At 37.6% G+C, this 23,772-nt stretch overlaps 1 protein-coding gene across 2 annotated transcripts in view; it reads right to left on the reverse strand.

Annotated features, from left to right (window-relative positions):
* Window positions 1–233: 233 nt before the first annotated feature.
* Window positions 234–23,772, reverse strand: part of LOC150086758 (protein Wnt-5b-like) — a 341,807-nt gene continuing 318,268 nt past the window's right edge. For both annotated transcript variants that reach the window (XM_090372736.1, XM_090372737.1), the window contains exon 5: window positions 234–1,276. In XM_090372736.1, coding sequence (XP_090228862.1) covers window positions 818–1,276 — 459 coding nt within the window. In that variant the 3' untranslated portion in view covers window positions 234–817. The remainder of the gene's footprint in view (window positions 1,277–23,772) is intronic.

Raw genomic sequence — 23,772 nt, forward strand, 5'->3', positions numbered from 1 at the left:
GGGAGTTCCTTCCGTAAACCCCTTTCCCTCTGAATTCAGCATAGAACTGTAGTATATAAATAATTTCACAGTTACTTGTTTTTAATGTACTCTAGTTAACTTTTTTAAAGTGACAAAGAATGTTGCCCAAGTTCCACTATATTTATTTGTACCTTGGGAGAGGTTAGTAAAACAAAAAAAAAAAAAAAAAAAAACTCGATTGTTTGTTGTTGTTTTTTTCCGTTTTTCCTTCGTTCAAAATTAAATAAATACACAACTGTTATAAAAGAAACCAACTGAACTCAGTCCACAACTTCCTGGCTAGTTAAGTAGCATTCCGTTTGAATTCAGTTCCAGTGTGCGTAAAGGCAGGTATGGTATTGGTTCTATTCTAGTATAACAGTGAGAAACACAATGCCAAGCTGGGAAAGAAGCATTAGAAGAAATAAACTTCTGTACTTTGCGACAAATGAAATCTGAAAGCGATAAAATCGTGTTAATCTGCGGTATGACACTAGAATCTTCTACTGAAATACTAACAGCATGTAGGTAGCTAAAGCCGTTTCTACGCTGGAGAAATGAGGGAAGTCGTAGCTAGTTGGTAACTATCGCACATACACGATGCCGGATTCACGTGTTTCCTGCTTTGCCTTTTCTGTCCTGTTTCACGTCAGTTTGAACCCGTTTTGTGACTTCAAAGTCAAATGGACTATGCCACATCTTCTGCACAAAAAGAAGCAAAAGATGGACAAGAAGTCGTTTCTTGATTAGTTGGCGGTTGGGTCGCGAAGAACAGTTCCTTCTTCGAATTGCCCAGCGTTTGTGTTAGCAAGGAGTTCTACTTGCAGGTCTGCATGTCCAAAACATACACGCACATCTTGCACTCGACATAACAGCACCAGTGGAACTTGCATTTACATCGTTCCTTCATCGTGGTTTTGTGTGTGTTGTAGCCCCTGCCGCAACACATCAAGTTACAGCCGTCTGTGCTGGCAGAGGTCCTATTGCAGGCCCGTCCTTGGGTTCCCAGCGAACCAGTTGTCTCATTGGATAAACAGTAATCTGGAGATTCATCTACATACACCAAATCTTCCGCCGTCGGCAAGTTGAAACGGGGATCTTTTATCTGGAGTTTGCCCCGTCGGTTGATCTTCACCTCCGTAGCCCCGTCATACTTGTCTTTCAAGTAATCTCCTACTTCACGGAAACCAGCCAACTGCTGCCAGCATGTGACCAGAGAACAGGACCCGGAAACTCCATGACACTTGCACGTCACACGGGTCTTCCGAATTACAGCCTTAAAAAAAATCAGAAAAAAATAAAGTGTTAGAAGATGCTGTAGTCATCATGAAATTTTATAGTAAACTATAATAACAAATAGACATATTTTTAGAGCAACTCGTACTAAATAAATCTGTCTACATAAGCATAAAAACTGAGCAAAAAATACAAGTCATAATCGTGATAATTTAATGCTGAGTCGGAAGTGTAGGCAGGATTATATAAATGAACACGTGACCTCAATTGTCAGGTGGATGCAACAGAATGAGAAAAAATTTACACGAAAATACGCATAAATATTTACTACCATTACTGTCAGTGAGATTGCTAATAAATTCAGGATCAAATGTTAGAAGACAAACACAGTCTCACTTCTTTACAATTATGTTTTAACATTTAAAAAATAATAATAAGTGGGCTGCTTGGTCCGTCCCTTACACCCGGAATTAACTTTTGTGTGTTTTTATAGCGCTTTTCAGTTACCTTTTCCAAGGTAAAATATACGACTTTGTAATGTGTATTAAATAATAATGTGATTTTTTTCCCCTTTCCTTTATACTGTGTTTATAGCTCTCTGGCATAAAAAATGCCTCAACAGTAGAGTCCTGTAACCTACATTGAAGTTTCGATTGTGGGCGGAAATTGAGTGGCATTTGTACTCTTCTGTGGCCTCAGCTTTCCTTTTTTGTGTTCTTTCCCCTGTACCTAATGAGTGGGTGGATAAGATCCTCGTGCTAGACGATCATCCGGGAAGTTCTGTAATTAAATTACGAAGCTGCCCGGAACAAAACCTACGCAAATGTTGCAAGGGATATTACATAAAAGCAGAAAACGCTCCTTCTATAAGAGAGTCGATACCTTTTGACCGTGCCACTCACCTGCCTCATTTAGAGGCAAGCACGCATGTGCCAGTTGAAATACCAGTTTGGAAAGGGGGAAAGGAACTTGTTCGAGGTAAGCTAGTGAAATAAAAATTCTCTATTGTGCCCAAACTGCGCGGCTTCTACGTGACTCAAAAGACATTTTCCTACCGATCTACAACGGTCGGACATGTACACTACGGAAGCACCTGTCGTCTGCCGCAAACAAGCGAGTAATGTGTCACGGTAGCGGCCCAATACAGTCAGGAGGAATGTAGACCTCCTGGGACGTGTGTGCACCCTCGCCGCCTCCCTGCGAGTCTGATCATCGCTAAAGGGAGCAGTTAAACCCAAACACGGAGCTTGCGCACCGTGTTTGGGTTTTCAATCCGCACACAACCTTCGGGACCTTTGATCGCCTGGTGTTGATCTATGGTTGCAGACAGCGTAAAGACACGTTTTGTTCTTCAGCTGTTTCCTCCGCTGTACCGACACTGTGAATCAGTCATAGCACGTACGATCCTCGGCGGAACTCCTACGTTTCTAGATTCGCATGAAATCCGATCGCTATAATCGTACGAAGGTCTACTTTGTACGATTTCATGTGTTTACTTAGTTATATTTTTCTGAACACTGTGGACGGCATTAACATTTGCACATTTGTCACAGCATTTTTTTACAGCATTTTTATTTTCATACCGTAAAGAATGTTCTTTTCACAGAATTGAAGAATTCTTGATAAAGGCAAGGAAATATGAGCGATTGGGTTAGTTGGGTTTAGAATTTGAGCCTAGGCGACTAAGGCTATGAAGCATTAGTATATCGAGTCTGTAAATTTTTTTGTGTTCACTGGTCAGGTTGTCTCTTTTGCAGAATAAAAACGGCTCCAACCTCGCCGAGACTGATTAACTTAACGACAATGTGGAGGGGAACACACACAACATAATATCCTGCTTTCCTGACTGGAATGTTTACAACTTTGGCTGACTACAGGATCAAACCCAAGCCTTTTCCGCATGGTGTGAGAGACCAATGATATGATTCACCACGAGACCCTTCTCTCAGCAGAAAACTGTACTAAAAAAAAAAAAAAAAAAAAATTCTCCACTATTTCGTATGTGTTCGTAGAGCACATCGACAGTACTGTATTTGTTATTACCTGTGGACTCCATCTAGCAGCAAAGAGCCCGTTAAGTCCTTTCTCATTAGCAACTTTGCTTGTGGACAAGGAAGTGAAACGTATAATTCTCAATTATCTGCTATCGTCTGTTCCAATGTATACGTTATTTTTTCTTTTTTAATTTTTTTTTTCGTCACTGATAAAAAGCCAAGTGCGGTGCAATTAACTTTTTATCAGTACAACTACCCATTATATTTACGTTATCACTACATAAGCATTGTCAGTCAAAAGCTTCAAACACTTTCGTATTCTGCAATACGTGCCTTGGTTATCTTTAAAATGGCCAAATGATGCTATGGAATGACTGAATCACGGTTTTGTAACATGTCAGAGCCTTCACGCATTAAATGGTTTATTTGATTATGTAACTGCATGTGGACTGAGTAAATATTTATGTTCTTAAATTCTCTCAATCTTGGGAACTACTCTGCCCTTATGTGGTCGTCCCGGAATATAAAAATAAAATTTATTTTATTTTATTGTGTACTTATCAGCAAATCTAATTACTATTATTTTTTTATTCACCGAGTTTATTTGTTCTAATATTTTGTTTGTACTGTACGGCCTTCGGCTGCTGCCGTGCGAACTGATACACGCAGTACCTTGGGCTAACTAATTATCTGATTAGCCTACTACGTTTACCAATTAACAGTAGTCAAGTAAACACGAACCTGCTCTGTTAGTCCTTGACCCTGATAAGGATATTGTCAGGAGCAAGGTGACACAGGATTATTAGTTCCCATCGCTATCTGCCTACTTAATCTTAATAACCTTTTCGCATCGATGAAGGCTTATTACGGAGCTAAGATACAAGAGCAAAACGGAACCGCCTCAGTGCGTAAGAAGTTTTTATCAGACTGTCGTCTATCAGTCTGCTAGCCAATGAAGCATGAGGGAAAGGTGAGTAGCTATTTAGAGCCTCTCGTCGTCCAGAGTTCTACCATTTGCAGTGCTCCTTGTCATTTTGATTTGCAAAGGATTCTCGAGCATTATAGAAAAGGCTTTTCTGTACCTGAACAGAACTTATACACAATGACAGTTCAGCTTCAGAGTAGTGTTGAGGATGCGTGACGGAGAACCAGAATGATTAATGTAACAGAAAATGGACTATTCCACTATGGAAGTGGATAAAAGTTTTGTTAGATATTTGCAATCTTGATTTATCTGCCTGCTGTTAAATCTTCACTTTAAATCCTAAACAATATGATAGGAAAGACTTTCTTGGATAGAACAATTTGCAATCTATTCTATATTTATTATTTTAGTATACACGTTTAAAAATAGCTAAGTTGCATTTCATTATATAAATTAAATCCTTCTGGGGGTTTATTCAGTTAACTCAATATCGCTCTTAGTCGGCTGTGCAATCAACTGTTCATCTTTTGATCTACGAAGCTGTTTAACAATTCAAATTATTCCACTAATGGGCTCTTAGTTTGTTACCATAGAGAGAAAGTGATTGCTTCCTCTCCATGAAATAATCTTTTTGCATGCAGCACATTTTCTATACTTACACATTCTTGATGAGAGGTCGTTCTACAAACGCTGGAATCGGTCGTACGTCTTTTTCATTGCGGTGAAGATAGTGAGTTTTGCTGAATTTTTGTGGTTTTTCATTTATTTAACTTAGTAGTACATGTGAGGTACACTGGTGTTCAAAGAAAGTGCATCACTCCTTCAAATTGTAATTGTCGTCCGAATAACGTAAGTATCTGGCAATATTTCTTACAGATTGCATCAGATAAGATTGACACGCGTATGTGATGATGTAATATTGCATCAGCTGTTACTTTCAGCTATATAAGCACGCTCTGCAAGAGTTAGTCATTCCTTGCTTGTGTCAGGATGGCGAGTTACGTGTAGTTGACGCCACGAAGAAAGAGTGCTATTGTTGCTTTACGTGAGAAAGGATGTTCTTCCCGTCATAATACTTATAGAGTGTCTTGTAATCAGTCGACAGTGGGTAGATTTCTTTCCAAACTCAAGAATACTGGTTCTGCTGATAGGAAAAAAGGAACCAGACGCAAACGAGTCTCTACGTCAAAACAGGACCGCGTTTTGAAGCGCTTATGTCTTAAAAACCGTAAAGCTTCTTCGTCTGAGCTGAAAAGAGAATGGAAAGAACATACAAGAGTGGTAGCAAATACAGTAACAGTCAGAAGACACCTCTTCAAAAATGGACTTGTAGCCCGTCGTCCTAAGAAGAAGCCCCTCCTCACACAATAAATGAAAAAGGTCCGATTAATTTGGTGTAAGGAGCATGTCAAATGGATCCCCGAACAATGGAAGTCAGTTATTTTCTCGGATGAGAAGAAATTCAACCTGCATGGCTGTGATGGGAGACAAACGATTCGCCGTAGATGCGGTGAAGAATACCATCCAGACTGTATGGTGTCTACAGTGAAATTCCCTACCAGCCAAATGATATGGGGGTGTATTGCGGAATAGGTCACCTGGTTTATAAAAGGTTCCGTAAATGCCAATGGATACCTGGCTATATTGGAAGACAAATTGCTGGCAACCATTAGAGACCATTTCAACCTGCCAAGAAACTGTATCTTTTCAGGACGAAACTGCTCCTTGTCATCGGGCAAAAAGTGTAAGTAGGCACTTCTGTAGTTATTTTAGCTTCATTTCTGCAGTAGAGGTTCGACAGTAATTTTTACATTTGTTACAGATGAAAAAATGGTTGGAAGAACAGTCCATTACAACTGTTAGCTGGCCAGAAAAAAGCCCGGACCTGAATCCTATAGAGAACTGTTGGCATCGTGCGGAATCTGCAGTTGCCAAAAAAGAAACCGAAGACCCTTCGTGAACTTGAGGAAGCCATAATTCGTGTTTGGAACCACGAACTATCAGTTGATTATCTTCAGAAATTGATCTTGTCAATGCCATCAGGGCCCGAGGCGGTTAAACTAAATATTAGTTTGCACCTGGTGAACTTTTAATTTTGTTTTCCATTTAAAATGATAAACTGAAGTAAATTTGAGGGCTTCTGATAACATATCAGCCATAATTGTCGTGCTTACCAAAACTGTTGTATAAAGGTTGCAAATGTTCATTTTGGAATATTTTGAGAGAATCTGCCATATGTTATTTAGCTTTGCCTTAACTATTAATAAATATCTTTTGTTTATATTTCTATTTGTGTTGCTAGTCATTAATGTAACATACCATCGCGAAAAAGGGTTAGAAATGTGAAATTCCTAGGTGATGCACTTTCTTTGAACAACAGTGTATATCTGCAATTAAAGCGATTGTTTTTTTTTTTTTTTTCTGAATTTTTCCTTCTGCGATAGTAGTGCATCTTGTGGTTATGAACATCTTATTGTCCATCAAATACGGTAAATGATGCCTTCATTTTATTTTATTTGTTTGTGTATATAGCTATATATCCTACAGAAAATTGTCTCCAAAAACTGAATGCACCATGCTACGTGGTAAAATAAAATCTCAAACCATCCTCACAGACAGTTATATAATCCCCATAAACATAATGAAATCAAAGGCTACAAAATGCATGTATAATATTCACCATATAGCAACAGTACATAATCCGGATTATGTGCTATTTTCCTTCAACTGACATACTCCAAATATTCAGATAGTGTTTCTCCAATCACAGCTGAATGTCGCTAACTTGTGGCTTTAATTATTAAGGTGGCGCTGCTGCTAGTGCTTCATACTAGAAGTCAAAAAAGTAAAAGAAAAAGTGCATATGTCCGTACATTTAGAGGGGGAAAAGAAGGAATGACAAAGCATGCATTTTGTAATTGGGTAGTCATTAGGAGGCAGAAATAAATGACCGGGCTAAAACACACGCGAAGTATAGGCTCCATCTATCATTCAGGCCTCTGTGAATGGCAGATCTGTAATGGGCATATTGCTGAAATCGATTCGCGTATTTTCACTTCGCTTCGGGATTATCGTACGCAGACAGCCATGCAGAAAGAGACGAATGTTATCCACATTTTTTTCTATGTAAAGACCGTTGTAATTCATCGTTTTTCTTATGCACTTTTTACTTTTAGCCGTTATGCAAAAACAGTATTTTATTATTTTTTTCTTTTAATTTGAACTCATCTCATAAACACTAACGCCACGTATTTATGAGGTCTGTAATTGTAATTAATATCCTAATGTATTGGACATTTAATAACTGAGTCTCGTTATATCTAAGTTCTTGGTGGTTCTCATATGCTGGTATAATTAATGAGGAGTTCGTTTCGTTTCAAGTTTTCAAGCATGCAATGATCCTCCAGACACTAGCAGATCTGGAGGATCACTGCACGAATCAAACTCAAAACGTGCAATCCAAGTAGCTTGACTTTCCATCGTACGTTAAAGCAAATGAATACTTCAGGTCCGGAAAATGCGTTCCGTTTACATGTTTGCTATTATTGTAAGTTAACTACTGTAGTGTATTTTTCTATCAATCTTTTATCCGGCCTGTCTCTTTTCTCACTACTTATATGTTATTTTTAAAGCTTTTGTCCTTTGCTCTTTTCTACTTAATTTTCTTTTCTTCGTGTCCTTTTCAAGGATCGCTTTTCCCTCTTGTACACATTACGCACATGGCCGTCCTGTCAAAAATGTATTTAAAGAGAGATAGAAGGTTCCAACTTCAGAAATCTCTTAATTGAAATAAATTTCAATTTGAACACTGTCACAAAGGTGGGTGTGTTTCTTTGAGTCCGTCTTTTTGTGGATGACAAGAACATAGATCATGTCCGGTTCCCGGAACTATGCGTGGCATTGGTATTAGAATCTGATATTTCATACGAATCCCATCAGATACCGAGACAGCCTGAAATTTAAAAACCATTTTCTTTCAATGAAAGCTATCTTCACATCTATGCGCACATTTCGTCTTTTGCCATGCACATTAATCACAGCCTCCCAGCATTACTATTATGCCAGAAGTTCCTCTCTTATTCCTGTTGCCTTGTGTCAGCCCCGATCTATCTTTCCCTCAACTTGCCAGTTGCAGCAGAGCATCATTTCTACTGTGAGACCTATCATATCAGCCAATCACAGTCAAATTAGCACTGATGTATGATCCGGGCGTTGAAAGCTCACTTTGTTACAAGCAATCAAACCGGACAATGACAATAATCTTGAGTAATAATAGGGCAATTACCGTTGTTCTCTTTCCACCCCCTAAATATGCATGATTTCCCTTTGTTCCGCTTTCTCAGGCGACTAGGAAAGGTGGTATCTCTTCTAAGTCCCGTTTGCTTCTTTGCGTAATTTTATTCAGGAAACGAATGCATTTCTGATATTCGTCTATTTAATTAATTTATTTATGATTGGAAATTCATCTCAATTTTTCAGAAATAGGACAAATATCTTTAACCTTCTGATTAGTGCTGTACCAAAAAAATTATTTCAAGATTAAATCAACTTGGGTTTTAATCTTAATTTCAGTACACAGTCCTTATTTTTATTATCCGTTTTAAGGTGTAACCTAATCAAGCATCTGTTTGTCCCACCTATGATATCATTTCTGCATTGCTGTTAAGATTAAACAAAATTTGTGTTTTCAAGAAGTAAAAAGTTACCAAACAAGAAAAAGGAATTGAATATATATCTCATAAAACTGAATATATAAATAAATGAAAGGGAAGACGATTTAGAATTATATTGTACTAAACTAGTGGCATGGACACAGATAGAATCAACTAAGGATTGAACCAGAAAAGCTTACCGATAACGGTTGCAGGTTGCCTACTCGCATCGTCTCGTGCAACTTTCGAGAACATCTTCTCGGCTCAACACTGCATTTAATTTTGACACCCTTTTTAACTATATCTGTCCATTTTTCTAAATGTCAATCTTCGATATCAAATTTGAAAATAATTTTTTCACATGTTTGTTTAAATTTTGTATCAAACCTTCAGGATGAACGCCCCATGGATTATGTAACCTCGTGCTCATGGGGTCTGCTTCACACCTTTGATTGTAACTAACATCCTTCTAGTCAATGGCTGTCCCAGGGGTGTTTCCTCAACGGAAAAATAAATTGATAATAATAATATTTAAAATGGAAAAAAAAAAAGTTGAAATCGAATCGGCTAGTAGATTGAAAAAAAAATAATAATAAAATAAATAAATAAATAAAAATAGTGTTTATATAATAGTACTGACTAAAAAATAAATGTCTGGCTGTATGCTTTAACGTCAGGACCTGGACTTGTCTTATGGAGTGATTTTTCAAAAAGATTACAACGCCGCACAGTGCATGCCAGACTCAAGACTTGTTGCCAGACTCATGTCGTCTTCGACATAGTTAGGAAAGGACGCTACGTAGTTGTTTTCCATTAATGTTATTATATTATAACTATTCTTATACCACGTGAAAATTAATAATATAGTTTATTAGGCTGTTCGCCTACATTACTATACATTAAGGTAACATTTCGGGTATCTTACCGATAGCCATCGTCAGACCAGGCTGTTGGGGGGGGGACAGAAAATAGAAGGGGTTACAAATTTGAATATTTGAACATTACAATTACAATATTACTCTTACAATTAGCAAATTACGGTTCTAAAGTATTAAGTTTTGAATTGCCGTTACAATAGAAAACATATCTTTGAATATTTAAAGAAACCTCGTCTATATCGTACGTGTTGTGTCTTCATGAAACCTACACTTAGATCTTTGTATAATAAGTTTGAGGAACGTGACTATGTTCTTCATTGTGATGAACTGTTTCCAGAAGGTTATTTCTAGGGCTTGGGAGAAGGGCAGTTCTGGAGGTGGTAGCCGGATTCCTTATAAATTTATCCAAATGCAGTATTCCAGTATTCCATTACAAGGAAGTGGCATCAACATGCTGTGGATCCCCTGATTCTAAGGACCAAAGATTACATCGGTATAAACAAGAAGTATTTGAATTACATAACGTAACATTTAATTTTTAATATTACACATTGTTAAAACTTAATGAGACTCTCTTAGCGAATTCTGGTAATTGATAAAATCTTTTCATCACAGAATTAATTTGTAAAAGTCCCGTCAAACAATAAACACAGCATGGGAAGGTTGAAAGGGGGGAGGGAACGTAAAAGGACGCATCATGATAAGGTTTTCAAGCGATTGCAATAAAATTCACAATGCTCTATTAATTAAATTTATTCAACATAAACTTACCACGAACTGCCATTTAACGAGTTGATGGTGGTACTGATAACAATTCGTTTATGATTTTCGATTTGCACAGTGAGGACGAGCATTGATTAGAAAAGGGTCGTATAGTCCTTTAAAAAAATATATGCAGAGGTATGGTGTGTTTTGGGGATTACCATACGGTGCAAATTTCAGCAATGCTATTTATTGTTATTGTTGATTTCAGTTTACTTCATCCCAGAAACATCTGATTTAGGCATTTGAGATGGATCATACTGAGGCGCGTATACACTTACTACACAGGCTGATTTGCATGTTGACGACGAATTCTGACACGAACGATCATTCATAGCTATTCGTCATTCAAATGTGAACAGATTCGAAAACAAAGAGTCTGTGGTCCAGTCGTTCGCACTATTAGCTATTCATCATTCAAGTGTGGACAGTATCGAAAACACAGAGTCTGTGCTCCAGTCGTTCGCACGTGCCGTGAGAGAATGTCAAAAGAATTTGAATATAAATATATCTAGAAGACTACAATCTGTCAGATCACATTCGTGAGCAATCTTGGGCGTTCGAGCTCTTTAAGTTCGTCACATGGTAATCCAAACAGCCTCTAACAGAGTATTCGGGATCCTTATCTTATTCTTGTTTTTCGTGTTCAAGTATATACGCGGCTTCAGATTCAGAACGCTGATTATTCGTTTTTAACATTTCTCTTCTTGAATTGTATAATCATTTGCGAGGTGTGCGGTGTATCAAGTCCTCGTGTAATACGTTTGACGGGCATGACTGTCCTTCATTATGATGAATGGTTTCCAGGAGGTTATTTCTAGGGCTGGGTGAAGGATAGTTTTGGAGATAATCGAATTCCTTTTAAATTTATTGAGCTAAAATCCTCAAGATCCAGTATGCAATTCCTAGTAAATGGCCGAAGTAACCATTTACTTGGAAATGAGGGTATAGAACGTTTACCGAGGTTTGTGTATACTACCTACCCGTGGAAAAAGTTTTTTAAGTTATAAATGAAAAAAAAAAAAAAAAACGCAATAGTTTGCAAAATGATGCAATCCAATGAAATTTTGTATTGAAGTATATTATATATATATATATATATATATGAGCAAACAATATCATGCGTGACTTAAGGGCAAGGTGCGTTATTTTCTAAATATCCAAATCTCGTGCATATCTGAAAACGATTACAAGGCAGAGGAGGGTGTTGACCTTATAGGAGATAATTATAGGAGATATAATTAACAGTGATAATTGGCTTTCATTCTCAATTGAGAAGGTCCTGACGACATGGAAGTCCAATCATCCAGGAGATGGAGAAAGCAATTCGTAACTCATCTGAAGTACTTGTCCGGAGGGACGGGAAAAATGACGACTCGATATCTCTCTCCGCGGAGCATTCCACACATGCTCAAAGGGAGTCAGGTCTGGAGATCCCTGGGACGGTACTCCATTAGTTTCCTTTTATGATGGAAGCATTATTGTCCATTAGAAGGAACTAGAGACCTGCTGCATCCCTAAAAAAGTCTCAGGGCAATCACAAGTCATCTCTCAAAAATGTATATTTCTGTACATGTATTGTACATGTATTTCTGTATTGTACATTATACCTGTTTAGCCCATGGGCTCATATCTGGTGAGTATGGGCTTGGCACACCCAGGGTCCTGAGCTGGATACCGTCAATCTTCTCTTCCTTTGTGATTCCCTTCTACTTCTGACTCTCTCTCTCTCTCTCTCTCTCTCTTTCTTTCAGGGTAACTCAGATTTTTTTTTTTTTTTTTTTTTGGCTGGTGCAGCAAAAGCCTCAGGCTTCCTTGCGAGAATTGAGCTGAATCTTGACTCATCCATAACTATCACTCTGAATCATTGTAACTGGGTCCAACGGGCACTTTTATATCAGTTGAAACCGAATTTTATCTGTAATGAGGAGAGAAGGACACATCAGGGCTCATCTTGTATATGGACACTCTCTCCGTAAAGTATAAGTTTGACGGGCGATATTCCGTGCTAAGGCGGTTGCAGACTCGGAAGAGAACTGTTGTACTACTGTCTTCCTATATTGTCTGACAGAGCTACCTTCTGCGATCCTTGTGATCCCAGAAGGGTTTTCGAACAAGGTGATTCTGTTCCTTTAATTTGTCAGGTAGCTAGGGTATCAGAAGAAGCATAAATATGACCAAATAGTTTGGTCATATTTACGGGCGTACTGTTAGTAATTTCAGCCCCAGTAAAATCATGGGGGGAAGGGGAAAGAACAATACAGCTCAATATAACTTCGATTAAAGGACAAGCCCCGATAGTCAGTATGGCGCAATAGCTTATGGTTCGGCAAAACGTTATAACAGATAGCAAAGTTACGAGATCGTACATTTTTTCGCTTGAAAATGAATTTTGTAAGTTAAGCGGAATCTACAGAAACCTCTAAAGACAAGCCAGTTGTCTGCCAGTACGGTTATATACCGACTGGATAGGAGAAATTAAAAAATCGACGTGGAGAAGGGGGAATAGCGGAAAGTAAATAAATCTTCTTTACTGCATACTTATAGGAAGGAGGTTTACAAGCAATATCCATAACAGCAACATGCCAAGGGTTAAAAAAGAAAAGAAATATTCAGAGCTTTATTTCTATCAGAGCTTCGATTAAGAACCTGAGCTTCTGGCTGCATGGGCTGTTTACAAATCTATAAAAATCACGCAGAGCCATAATTTAAAATTACATTAGCAAATTGGCAATCACTTGCAGAATATCACGATCCAAACAGATATCATTACGTATTCTACAAAAAAAAAAAAAAAAAAAAATACAAATGTTCCTCAGAAATGGAGAATTTGTATTCAGCTCGTTGAGGAGTTCCAAGGCAATAAATCTTACCTGTCCAAAACCTCAATAAATCAGGAAATACTATTGCGCAGCCATATACAGGTAAAAGGCGACAAAACATTTTCATTTAAATGGTAACCAAGCTCAGAGGTGGACCGAGATATTTTAGCGTTCCTTCTAATTACAAAAAAGTTTCAGAACGTGCTTGAAAAATATAAAAAAAAAATGTTTACAATGACTAGGATATTTATCATATTTTATGGTAAATACCTAGTCGTTTTGAACTTTTGTAGTCTTTTGATAATGTTGATATCTGTGACATTCAGATATTAACATTATCAAACGTTAATAATACAAAGTCAAAGAAATTTTAATTACGATATTATTAAAAACGCTTACAGAATGTACAAGTTGTGCATTGCATTTCATCATATTACATTGAAACTGCACAAAAATGTTAAAACAAAAAAATTTAAAATTTTTTTCATTTTTTATTTGTACGTTCAAAAAGAATACAATCATTAAGTAAATGGCAGTCCCGTAGACTCGAACTACGGTCAACTGAAACATATGTGACTACATTCGTGTGTTGATCACTCCGCTACAGCTATTAGAATTGTTAACATAACTCTCCAAGCTGCTCATAAATTTTGGTAACTTAATCTTGTAATTTGTTAGTATTTACAAATTTAAAATAAAAATATTATGCGGCTTCGAGTGCCAAGGCGAATCTGATGACTAGGCGATTTTCATTGCATTATATACAGTTCTTCTGCGAGCAGATTGAGTTTTGATATGTATTAGATGTTTACATGAATCGTCTAAGAGTATCTTTCTTAAAAGCCTAAGAGAGAGACTTTAGGAAAGAAGTGGTCTTTTCTCTTGGATGATAAGTTCTCATGGATTCTTAATAACCTTTCATACGTGGTTCCAACTTATTCCATTATCATGGACAATGACAATCATGAAAGATCACATGCAAAGAGAATCAAAGTTGACTCCCATATGATTAATTTACTAGCTTTTCTGGTGATTCATTCATTGTCTAACCACTAAGCGAATCACGACCAGAAAAGATGGAACTATCACTTCAACTAGATCAGTTATACTCACATTCAGTATGCCTGTCATGCTGCTGACAGTAAAGCAGGTCCAGTGTCATGCTGCTGACAGTAAAGCAAATCCAGTCAGTTGTTTAAAATGTTAGCATTTGACGTACTCGCAGAATACATGTTATCTGTCCTGTGCAGGTCAAAAGATCAAACACAGCCGAACTGACCATCTACGACGCCATGTTGCCCTAATTGCAATGGAGATCATGTGCATTGTGTACTCTAGGGAAAAAGATTTTTAAAAAATTACATATAAGGTAGAAAATTGTGTGAAATATCCTGAAGCGCGTAACAAATATGGCAGCATATCCTTCCCAATTTTATGCCTGGGTTTTAAAAAAGCGACAGTCAAATGCAATACAAACAGAAGTTTCTATTCTCTCAAACATAATAATTGTAGAATGAGCACGAACTATAACTTCTATCGAACTAAGATCTTCAAAGGCTCCTGTTGTCACTACGAGAGATTCCAGCCCAAAGTGATGACAAATCGGTTCCACCAATCAAGTCTTGGCAAAATATGTACATGATGATGAAATATGTTAATAACGTGTAACAAGGTAATATTGAATTACATTCTGAAGTTGGTATGAAAATATAGCGTCCAATTTTCCCTAAAAAGGACAGATCAGGATATCGACATGAAAATACAAAGCGTCAGGATCTAAAAAACAGACCAAAATTACGATACCAAAGGTAAATAATGCAACATATCATTCAATAGAACTGTAGAGGCATAAGAGGGAATGAGGATGGGCTAAAAGATCTATTATTTTAAGCCGACAGCAGCAATTCTGCAAGAAACTGAACTCCGCAAATACATCTGGACTAAGCAAACTGTGATTAATGGCAAAGTTTTCTTCGTTGGATCAAGGATTGACTAAAAGATAGGAAACAGTGTAGTTATGCATGGGCATACTTCAGGATGGGCCAATGTAGCAAGTGGAGTCCCTAAGGGATCAGTGATGGAGCCACGTCGTTTCTTAACTTCCTTAATGACATTGATGAGGAATTACAGTGAGGAGTTGTCAAAGTTTGTTGATGATTTAAAGAACAGAACCAGGCCATTTTGCTTCAAAATGACTTCGATCGGTTGCACAAATGGCCTGAAAAATGGCAACAGAAGTTTAATGCATCTGAAGTTTGCACCTAGGAAACAGAAATCCAGGAGTTAAAGTGATCTAGGACGAAAAATACTTAGGGCTTAAGATTGAATCAGACATGAAATTTTCTATACAGCATAAACAAGCAGCTAGGAAGGCACATGGTGTCTTGCCCGTGATATACAGGACTCTTGCACAAGTAGAGAAAAGGATGTCATTATCCCTTTGCATAAGAAGATGGTGAGACTGCATTTAGAATACAGTGTTCAGGTCTGATGGCCACACTTGATAAAAAGACAGAACTTCTAGAAAAGGTAAGGGGTGCTAATCGATGCTCATATGAAGAACGGCTTAGAAGTTGGGGATTACATAGCCTAGCAACTAGACATCCTGCTGGGAGGGGAGTGGTACCTGACAGAGGTATATAAAGCCATGAAGGGAATCAGTAATATAAGCTAGGGAGGTATATTTTCACTGGCAAAAGAGAAAATAACCACTGAACACAAATGCAAAATTTTGGGGAGTAGCAGAAGGCCGGATCTCATGAAGTTTACTTTCGGGCAACGTGTTGTGAATCACTGGCGGTCCTAAGTAGGGCCTAAAGAGCTACAGCCCTCTTTATGATCAAAATAATGTGGATTTATTACTGCTACATGATGACTGAAACACTTTAAGGGCTTAAGTCTCAGACTGCGAGAGAATTAGACAACGTACAAGTTAGTGAAAACGAATCATATCAGTACGCAGCAAACTCTGAATTAGCAAAAACGGCATCGTTTTAGTTAAATCTCATATTGTGAATACCTACACAACGAGTTGCCATGATATTGCACTACTTCGAATAAGTAACGCTTCACCAAAGGAGAAGACTATTGTTACTTATTCTCAGCAGATACCACCACCCACACGGCACCGTTTCGGGCCAACTGCTTTGGTGAAGCGTTACTTATTCGAAGTAGTGCAATATCACGGCAACTCGTTGTGTAGGCATTAACAATATGAAATTTAACTAAAACGATGCCGTTTTTGCTAATTCAGAGTTTGCTGTATACTAATATGATGCGTTTGTACTAAATTGTACGTTGCTATATGATGCTTAAAGCTTAATGAACGCTGCTTTAGCCCCCCCCCCCTTAAATCCTGGGACCGCCACTGACTGGAATAAATTGCCTACAACAGCAATCAAAGTATTATTTTGCATATACAGTGTACATAAAATGCCCACTTCCTTGCATCATTTAGCTATTATAATATATAAGTACTATATCTACTGCAATGGCGGGAATGACAGTAACTCTTCTAAAGAAGGATTAACCATTAAAGTGCACATATGAATTCCTGCAAGAGTGTTGATACTTCAAACTAATTTTGAAGTTTTTATAATTAGCAAAAATGTCATTAATACCATTGCCATTTTTTACTAACGTCAAAGCCATCCCTCACTTGCTATAAAACTTTCTGTACCATTTTAATATAAAGCCAAGACCTTGATTTTTGATGCTGTTTTTATGGGTCCACTGATTGGGGTTCGTGTTGTCTTTCTTGCATAAACCACAGCCACAATGCACTATTTTCTCTAATCTCTTTCTAATTTTGGTTTCTTTAAAGTGGAGCGAGAACTTAACGACCCTTTGAAACAAACTGAGTGTAAAATCCTTCCAGATTTTTTTCTATTCTTTTACAGTTGTTTCGCCCACTTCTAATCCAACAGCAAAATTTTTAATCACTTTTATCGAGTCTTTCCAGAGCATCAGGCTTAGTTTTTATAGAAACAATAACTCTTTCTTTTCTGGCCTATTTCATTAAATTACATAGGGTAATTGCAATAACAAATAATTTTAATGATGCAAACGTGGTTTGGAACACACACACACACTGAACTCTCTGGTAACAAAACAACTCACCAGACTGGCGCGGTGTGCTATGGGCATCAGACAGTGCATTTAATTTCTTTTACAGAGGAAAATGAGCGGTTAATAGGGCTTCTACAAAATATCAAAATGAAGAGAGAAAATGCTGTATAACCAGTTAGAGAATAATGATGAGCTAAGGTACACCGGAGGATTTGATTTGATTTACAAATTTAAGAAATAACACAAAAATATAAAAGTGGGCGTCTATCAAATTTATTTATTTATTCAAGTAAATGAAGTTACATCCACCCCTAGACAGCAAACATAACTATAACAATATATACATTTGAGTAATATAAAAGATACAGATCAAATTAATTATAGCAGGCTACGACAATGTTCAAGATAAGTGTTCTAAATAAATTCAGCATTCTTCAAAACATGATGCGGGATTTCTGGCAAGTTGTAGAAGGCTGTCCGGAACGGGGGGGAGTGCAGTTTATCCTCAAGCACAGAAGCCTAAGGAGAGCGGAACAGACTTGAAACAAAGGCAATACTTGATGCAACTATTTCTGATCATCGTCCCATCTTAATGGTAACTGAAAATGAAGCAAATATGGAAGATATCATGCGCACTTACAGATCTGTCACTAAGCTCTGTTACGACCTTCAACAGTCTTTGTGGGATGGGGTGCTTGTTACAGATGATCCTGAAATTGCGACGAACTTCTTTAAGCATATCCTAAATAGTTATGAAAAATGCGTGTCATATATCAGGTGCCCAAGGAACAAAAAGACCACCAGGCCAAGAGGGAAATTATGCCTGTTCGTCTCAAACAAAATTCGTAACATGTTAAAGAAAAGGGACAAACTCACAAGAATTGCTAAAGCAACATGAATCGAGGCATATAAAATAAATACACAAAGTATAGAAACAAATTCATCGACAGTATTCGGTCGCAGAAAAGAAAATACTATAGTTTCCAAGTCAAAGGCGTCATTACAAGCAAGGAAAAGTGGACAGTTTTGGACAAGCTACTACCTGGAAGGAAACTGAAATCACAGAGCTACGTTGGAGATGTGGTTGAGAATGTGGTACTCATTTCAGATGACCAAGAAAAAGCCTCAGCCTTCTGTAACCACTTTATTTCAAGTGTGAATAATCTTTTTCAAGACGAATTTGAATCTAGAGACAATGAAACGAGAGAATCTGCCAAGTGTTCAATCGGGAGCTCTTTTTTTTCTCGCTCCACTCTCAGATCAAGAGATTTTAGAAGCAGTACATCAACTGAAAGGAAAGGGAGCCCCTGGCTTTGATGAAATACCTCCTGCTATGCTGAAGAAGGTCCTTAACTCAATTCTTACACCATTGAAGTACGTATACAGTATTTACAATCTCTCCTTTCAATCTGGTAAATTCACTTCTCAATTCAAAAAAGCAGTTATTGTCCCTATTTCAAAGAGAAAACACTGCAACTCTATCAACAACTTTCGTCCAATAACTCTACTCTCAGTTTTTGCAAAATTATTCGAAAAAATTCTTCATGGTAGACTTTTGTGCTTCCTGGAAGTCAATCAGCTTATCCATCAACAACAGTATGCCTATCGTTCAAAACGATCCACTGACCTGGCAATTGTTGACTTCTGCTCGAGAATCACGGATTGTCTTGAAAGAGATCACTACACAATAGCACTCTTTCTAGACCTATCTACTTTCGACAGCATAAATCATAAAACTCTGCTCAATAAACTCAACATTTTTGGCTTGAGAAGGAAAATTAACCTTCTCCTTGAAGATTATAATAATAATCTTACTGATCGGCCTTTTGTCGTAAAAACAAATCAATCTTATTTGCTATTTCTCTAGAGCAGTACCTCCAGGCGCACTTCTCAGACCTATCTTATTTGTTCTTTACATCAATGAATTTCTCTCTCTTCCATCTTTCCAACTAGCAGCGTATGCCGATGATATTTCCATTCTGATCACAGATAAAGGCCCTAACCAGCTTCAACTCAAAATCTCTGCCTTGCTTTCTGTACTGCATAGTTGGCTTCAAAAGAATCAGCTTATACTAAATCCAGAAAAATCTAAATATATGGTGTTTAGAACGAAAAATAAACCACTAAATATAGATATCGAAATAATGTATAAAGGAAAACAACAATTTGAAAGGGTGAATGATACAAACTTTCTATGAATCTGGCTTGATGATAAGCTGAATTGGGATAAACTGATGATTACCTTACGAAAGCAGACTTCGTCATTAGCGGGAATACTCGCCCGCGCATCTACCTGAATGTCCCCTTCCCTTCTCAGGCTAGTATTCCTTTCCTTAATTCAGCCTCACCTATGGAATCACCTCACCTATGGAATCATCTCATGAGGTACCATTTGTCAAGAAAACCTTGCGAGAATCAACTCCATTTTCAATCGATGCATTCGTTCAATTAGGCCTTCCTTGGAATGCATCGGTGAGTTCGAGATACAAGGAAGCAAGACTCTTAAGCATCTACCAACTGCTACAGAAAGCTAAGGTGGTCTTTGTCTATAGTGCTTTGAGAACTCCAAACTTTCCTCCTCTCTTCAGTTCCTTTTTCATAACAATAAAAGAAGAAATATCATACAATTTTAGAAATGAAGCAAACCTGAAAGTTCTGCTTTCCAGAAAAGCCATAAGACAGAAAAATATAATATACAGAGGCACTAAAACCTGGAATAATCTTCCTGAAATTATCAAAATCCACTTCAGTAAACCGGTTCAAGAAGCTCCTAATTGAACACATCACCAGAGATGTCTGATTCGAATTGCCTTCCGCTCAGCTCCAGAACGTTAAAAACAGAGAAATTGCATTACCATTTTGGAAATTATGTAAATAAGTTACACAAATAGTTGTCACAAAAACCTTGTAAAACTCTAAGCAATCATTTCATAATTTTTTTTCTTTCATAATTCCAATTTGTAAGTTGTAAAATTCATTAGCAATCAACTGAAATCTGTAATGAAATGTACAAATATGTTCAATTTATTTATGATTTATTCTGTTCAATAATACATGTAAAATTTCAGAACTATTTTGGTTATTTCATATCTTTTTCAAAGGGAATACCCAGTAAAAAGCCTTTGGCTATGTGTTCTCTCCCAACAAGTGTAACATTATTATTATCAATTTATTTCCAAATAAATGTTCCCTTACAGCTATCGAGCTAGAGGACACAGGTTACATAATAATACAATACATGGCCTAAAATAGCATCTGATTACATAAATACAACATAAATACATAATCGCAGATATGTAAATACAACAATAAGTGGATAATATAGCATCACCGAAATTATATGACCTGGAGTTTGACCAGGGCATACATATCTGCTAGAGAGGCAGATCTGTAGGTTTTATCCTTGCACAGCTTATGAAAGTCAACGGATAACCTGTTAACATGTTATCCAGGGAGGTCATGCTACGCAGCTTAGATCTGTATGTCAGTGCGCTGGTATGACTTTTATTACGATCTGACGGTCTAGCAATGATAGCCCAGATATCAGATGAGCTTAATTTTCCGGAGAGAAGCTGGGCGAAGATCACGAGGTTCCTGGAGGTGATGTGATACTTCCAAGGTAGCATATTTAGATTAGAGAGCATGACAGATTTTTAGATTGTAGGTGGTAGGCGTGCGATCTTATTTAGCCATTTTAAAATCCAGTATTCCAGAGATAGGAACCTGGTTTGGTACAATGGGGTTACCGAGAACCATATAGTTGAGGTATACAATGGAATCGAGGTTATGCAACGAAGAATATAGTTGATAATATGCGGATTGTGGAAGTTGGAGATCTCCTATTTCACTGTCCATATAGCTGCAAATGTTTTTTTTCCTAATGGCATTAAATGAAGCAACAACGTAAGGTCTTTGTCCGAGGTGAGGCCCAAATCCTTATGCTGGGTGATTTTGTTTAACTAGGGAGTTCCCAATCATGATGTTCACATCGTTTATATTTCTCTTTTTGGTGATTGTATGTTGAGCAGTTTTTTTTTTTTTTTCTTTGTTTATGAAGAGCCCAATCGCATGAAGGTAATTTTCAAGTTCTTGTAACTGTCGATTGGAAATCACTATGGTAGCCTTGAGAGACTGGTGGCATTTTGTAACAACAAAGAACTTTAAATCATCGGCATACGTGGTAAAGTTAGCATGATTTGCGAGGAAGGATTCTAGAGAAGTGGCAGAGAAAACACCCCCTTAGGGAGCCCTCTGGAGTAGATAATTCGATGATGATGATGGTTATGATCTATTATCCATGGGGTCATGGATTGTAGGTGCTGCTTATCAAAATCTGTTACCTATTAGATCCAGTAATGAGCATAGTGCAGGGATAGACAGATTGTCGAAAGACGCCTTAATGTCGAAGAACACAATATCAAGTTGCTCTTTGTTACATAAAATAAGGATATATAAATAATCACTCAATTATCAATCTAACATTGCGTAGGTATCCGCAAAGACTTTGGATCTGTAGATCTTGTTCACGCAAATCGCCTCGAGGTTAATATTTAGGTCGTTCAGGAGTCCAATTATGTTTGCTGGAAACTTATGATTCAGTGAGCTGATTTGGTTAAAGGCAGGTCAGATCTTAGATGTTTGGTTATTAGTTGTTCTTCTGTTATCTTTGGCAGAATGATGAACCCATCGATAATGGGAGCATCTAGCGTACCCAAATTGGAGAGGGTAATTATATTGAGAGTAGTGATTATTTGTTTCCAAGGAGTCATTCCATGCAACGAATGCAGTATAGCCCTAGAGGTAGTAAGGGGATGCCCTGAAGTCCTATTGAGGGATCGCAGCAACCAATATAACTCAAGCCCTAAGAACTGCTGCAGGTAGGTGGAAGGGAAAGGACCAGATTTCCGAAGCGAATAGAGCCACGGGTACAACACAAGTTGGCACCTCCGTAGCCAGGTGGGAAGGAGCAGCAGTGCGTAGCACACACGCTTCTTGATTAGACCAGGGTTCAAGCCCGTCACCACCAAATACGGAGGATGCGGAAAGGTCAGGGAATGACCACCGCATATTCCCGGAGCAATGTGGCCTTAGTTGCTAATGCTCCTAAAAACCAAATAACAACAACAACAACAACAACACAAGTTGGACAAATCTAGTTATTAGCTTATAACCATAACCAACCAGTTCCTGTTGAGCAGACTAAACGCCTGCGAAGAATTTGTTTCTTGCTTCCTTGAAAAGACAGGTTCCAACTCCAAACCAAATCAAGGTCGTGGGAGTTGACAAGTTTGATTTGATGTCCAATTATAGAGACGTGCATTGGGTTTATTCTTTTCCTCTTTGTGAACGTCATCCCGACAGATTTTTCGGCAATTAGCTTGAGTCCAATGTAATGCAGAAAGGTGTTAATCTCACATATTTGTTTTATTGCAACTCTTTGGACTGAGAGCGCTTGTTCTGGCTGATCCGAATGAATGAAATTTGTCAACAGAGGTTCCAAAACAGCTGAAAACAGTGCTGACAAAACGCCACCTTGTGGAATCCCTCTGTAGACAGTAAAGGAACAGAACAAACCATTGTTCTCTACAAGGAGCCGTCTTTCCTGCAAAATTTTATTGAAACGTGAAAGAGAGTTTGAAGAAGAATGGTGGTAGCAGATCTTTCTGGGACAACGGTGTTGAAGGTGGCGAGGTCTGTGATGGAAACAGTTTTCAATAAGTTGAGTTAGGATTATATTTTCAAAAACTTTAAGGAACAAAGAGCCCACTAATTAAAAGGAAACCTGAATATGGTTGCTCCAGATCCGACCATCAGGATATTCGAATGGATGAGTACAGCATGTGCTCAAGCAAGAATCAGCCAAATGTCGTAGCCGAGTGTTCAATCGCTAGAGTACAAGAAGTATAAGGGCTTGAGATGGTGGTTCAACTCTGCTTGACTACTAAATACGATAATGTTCTTGTACCTCTCTATATAACGAACTCCCTTGGTCTTATGATTGTTCCGGAATATAAACAGAAAATTTATTTATTTATATTTTGGACTTTTTTTAAGAACAACAACAGAAAATGGTCTATTTGATAAACCAGGTTCAATTTTTAATATTTAGAAGTTGAGTTTACGGGTGAATCATAAAATAGGATAAGTCATTGCGACTAAAGGAAAGAAGTAAGTTTACAGTCTGACATCAAAAAGAAAAAAGGGAGAACCAATTAGTTACTGTTTACTGAAATTCAGGAGGATTTTTTTTTTTTTTTTGCCTCCTGTATATATATATTTTTTTTTTCTGTTTTATACTCCGGGATGACCAAACGGTCAGAGGAGTTCACAAGATAGGCAGAATGTTTAAAGGTGAAAACAAAAAAACTAAAATTTAAAGAAAATATACCTGTGATTTACTCGAATAAAGGATTAGCATACCAAAATTTAAATAAA

This window comes from Mastigoproctus giganteus, chromosome 4 (genome assembly GCF_048544385.1).
Source record: "Mastigoproctus giganteus isolate SK-2022 chromosome 4, ASM4854438v1, whole genome shotgun sequence".
Classification (NCBI taxonomy): Eukaryota; Metazoa; Arthropoda; class Arachnida; order Uropygi; family Thelyphonidae; genus Mastigoproctus; species Mastigoproctus giganteus.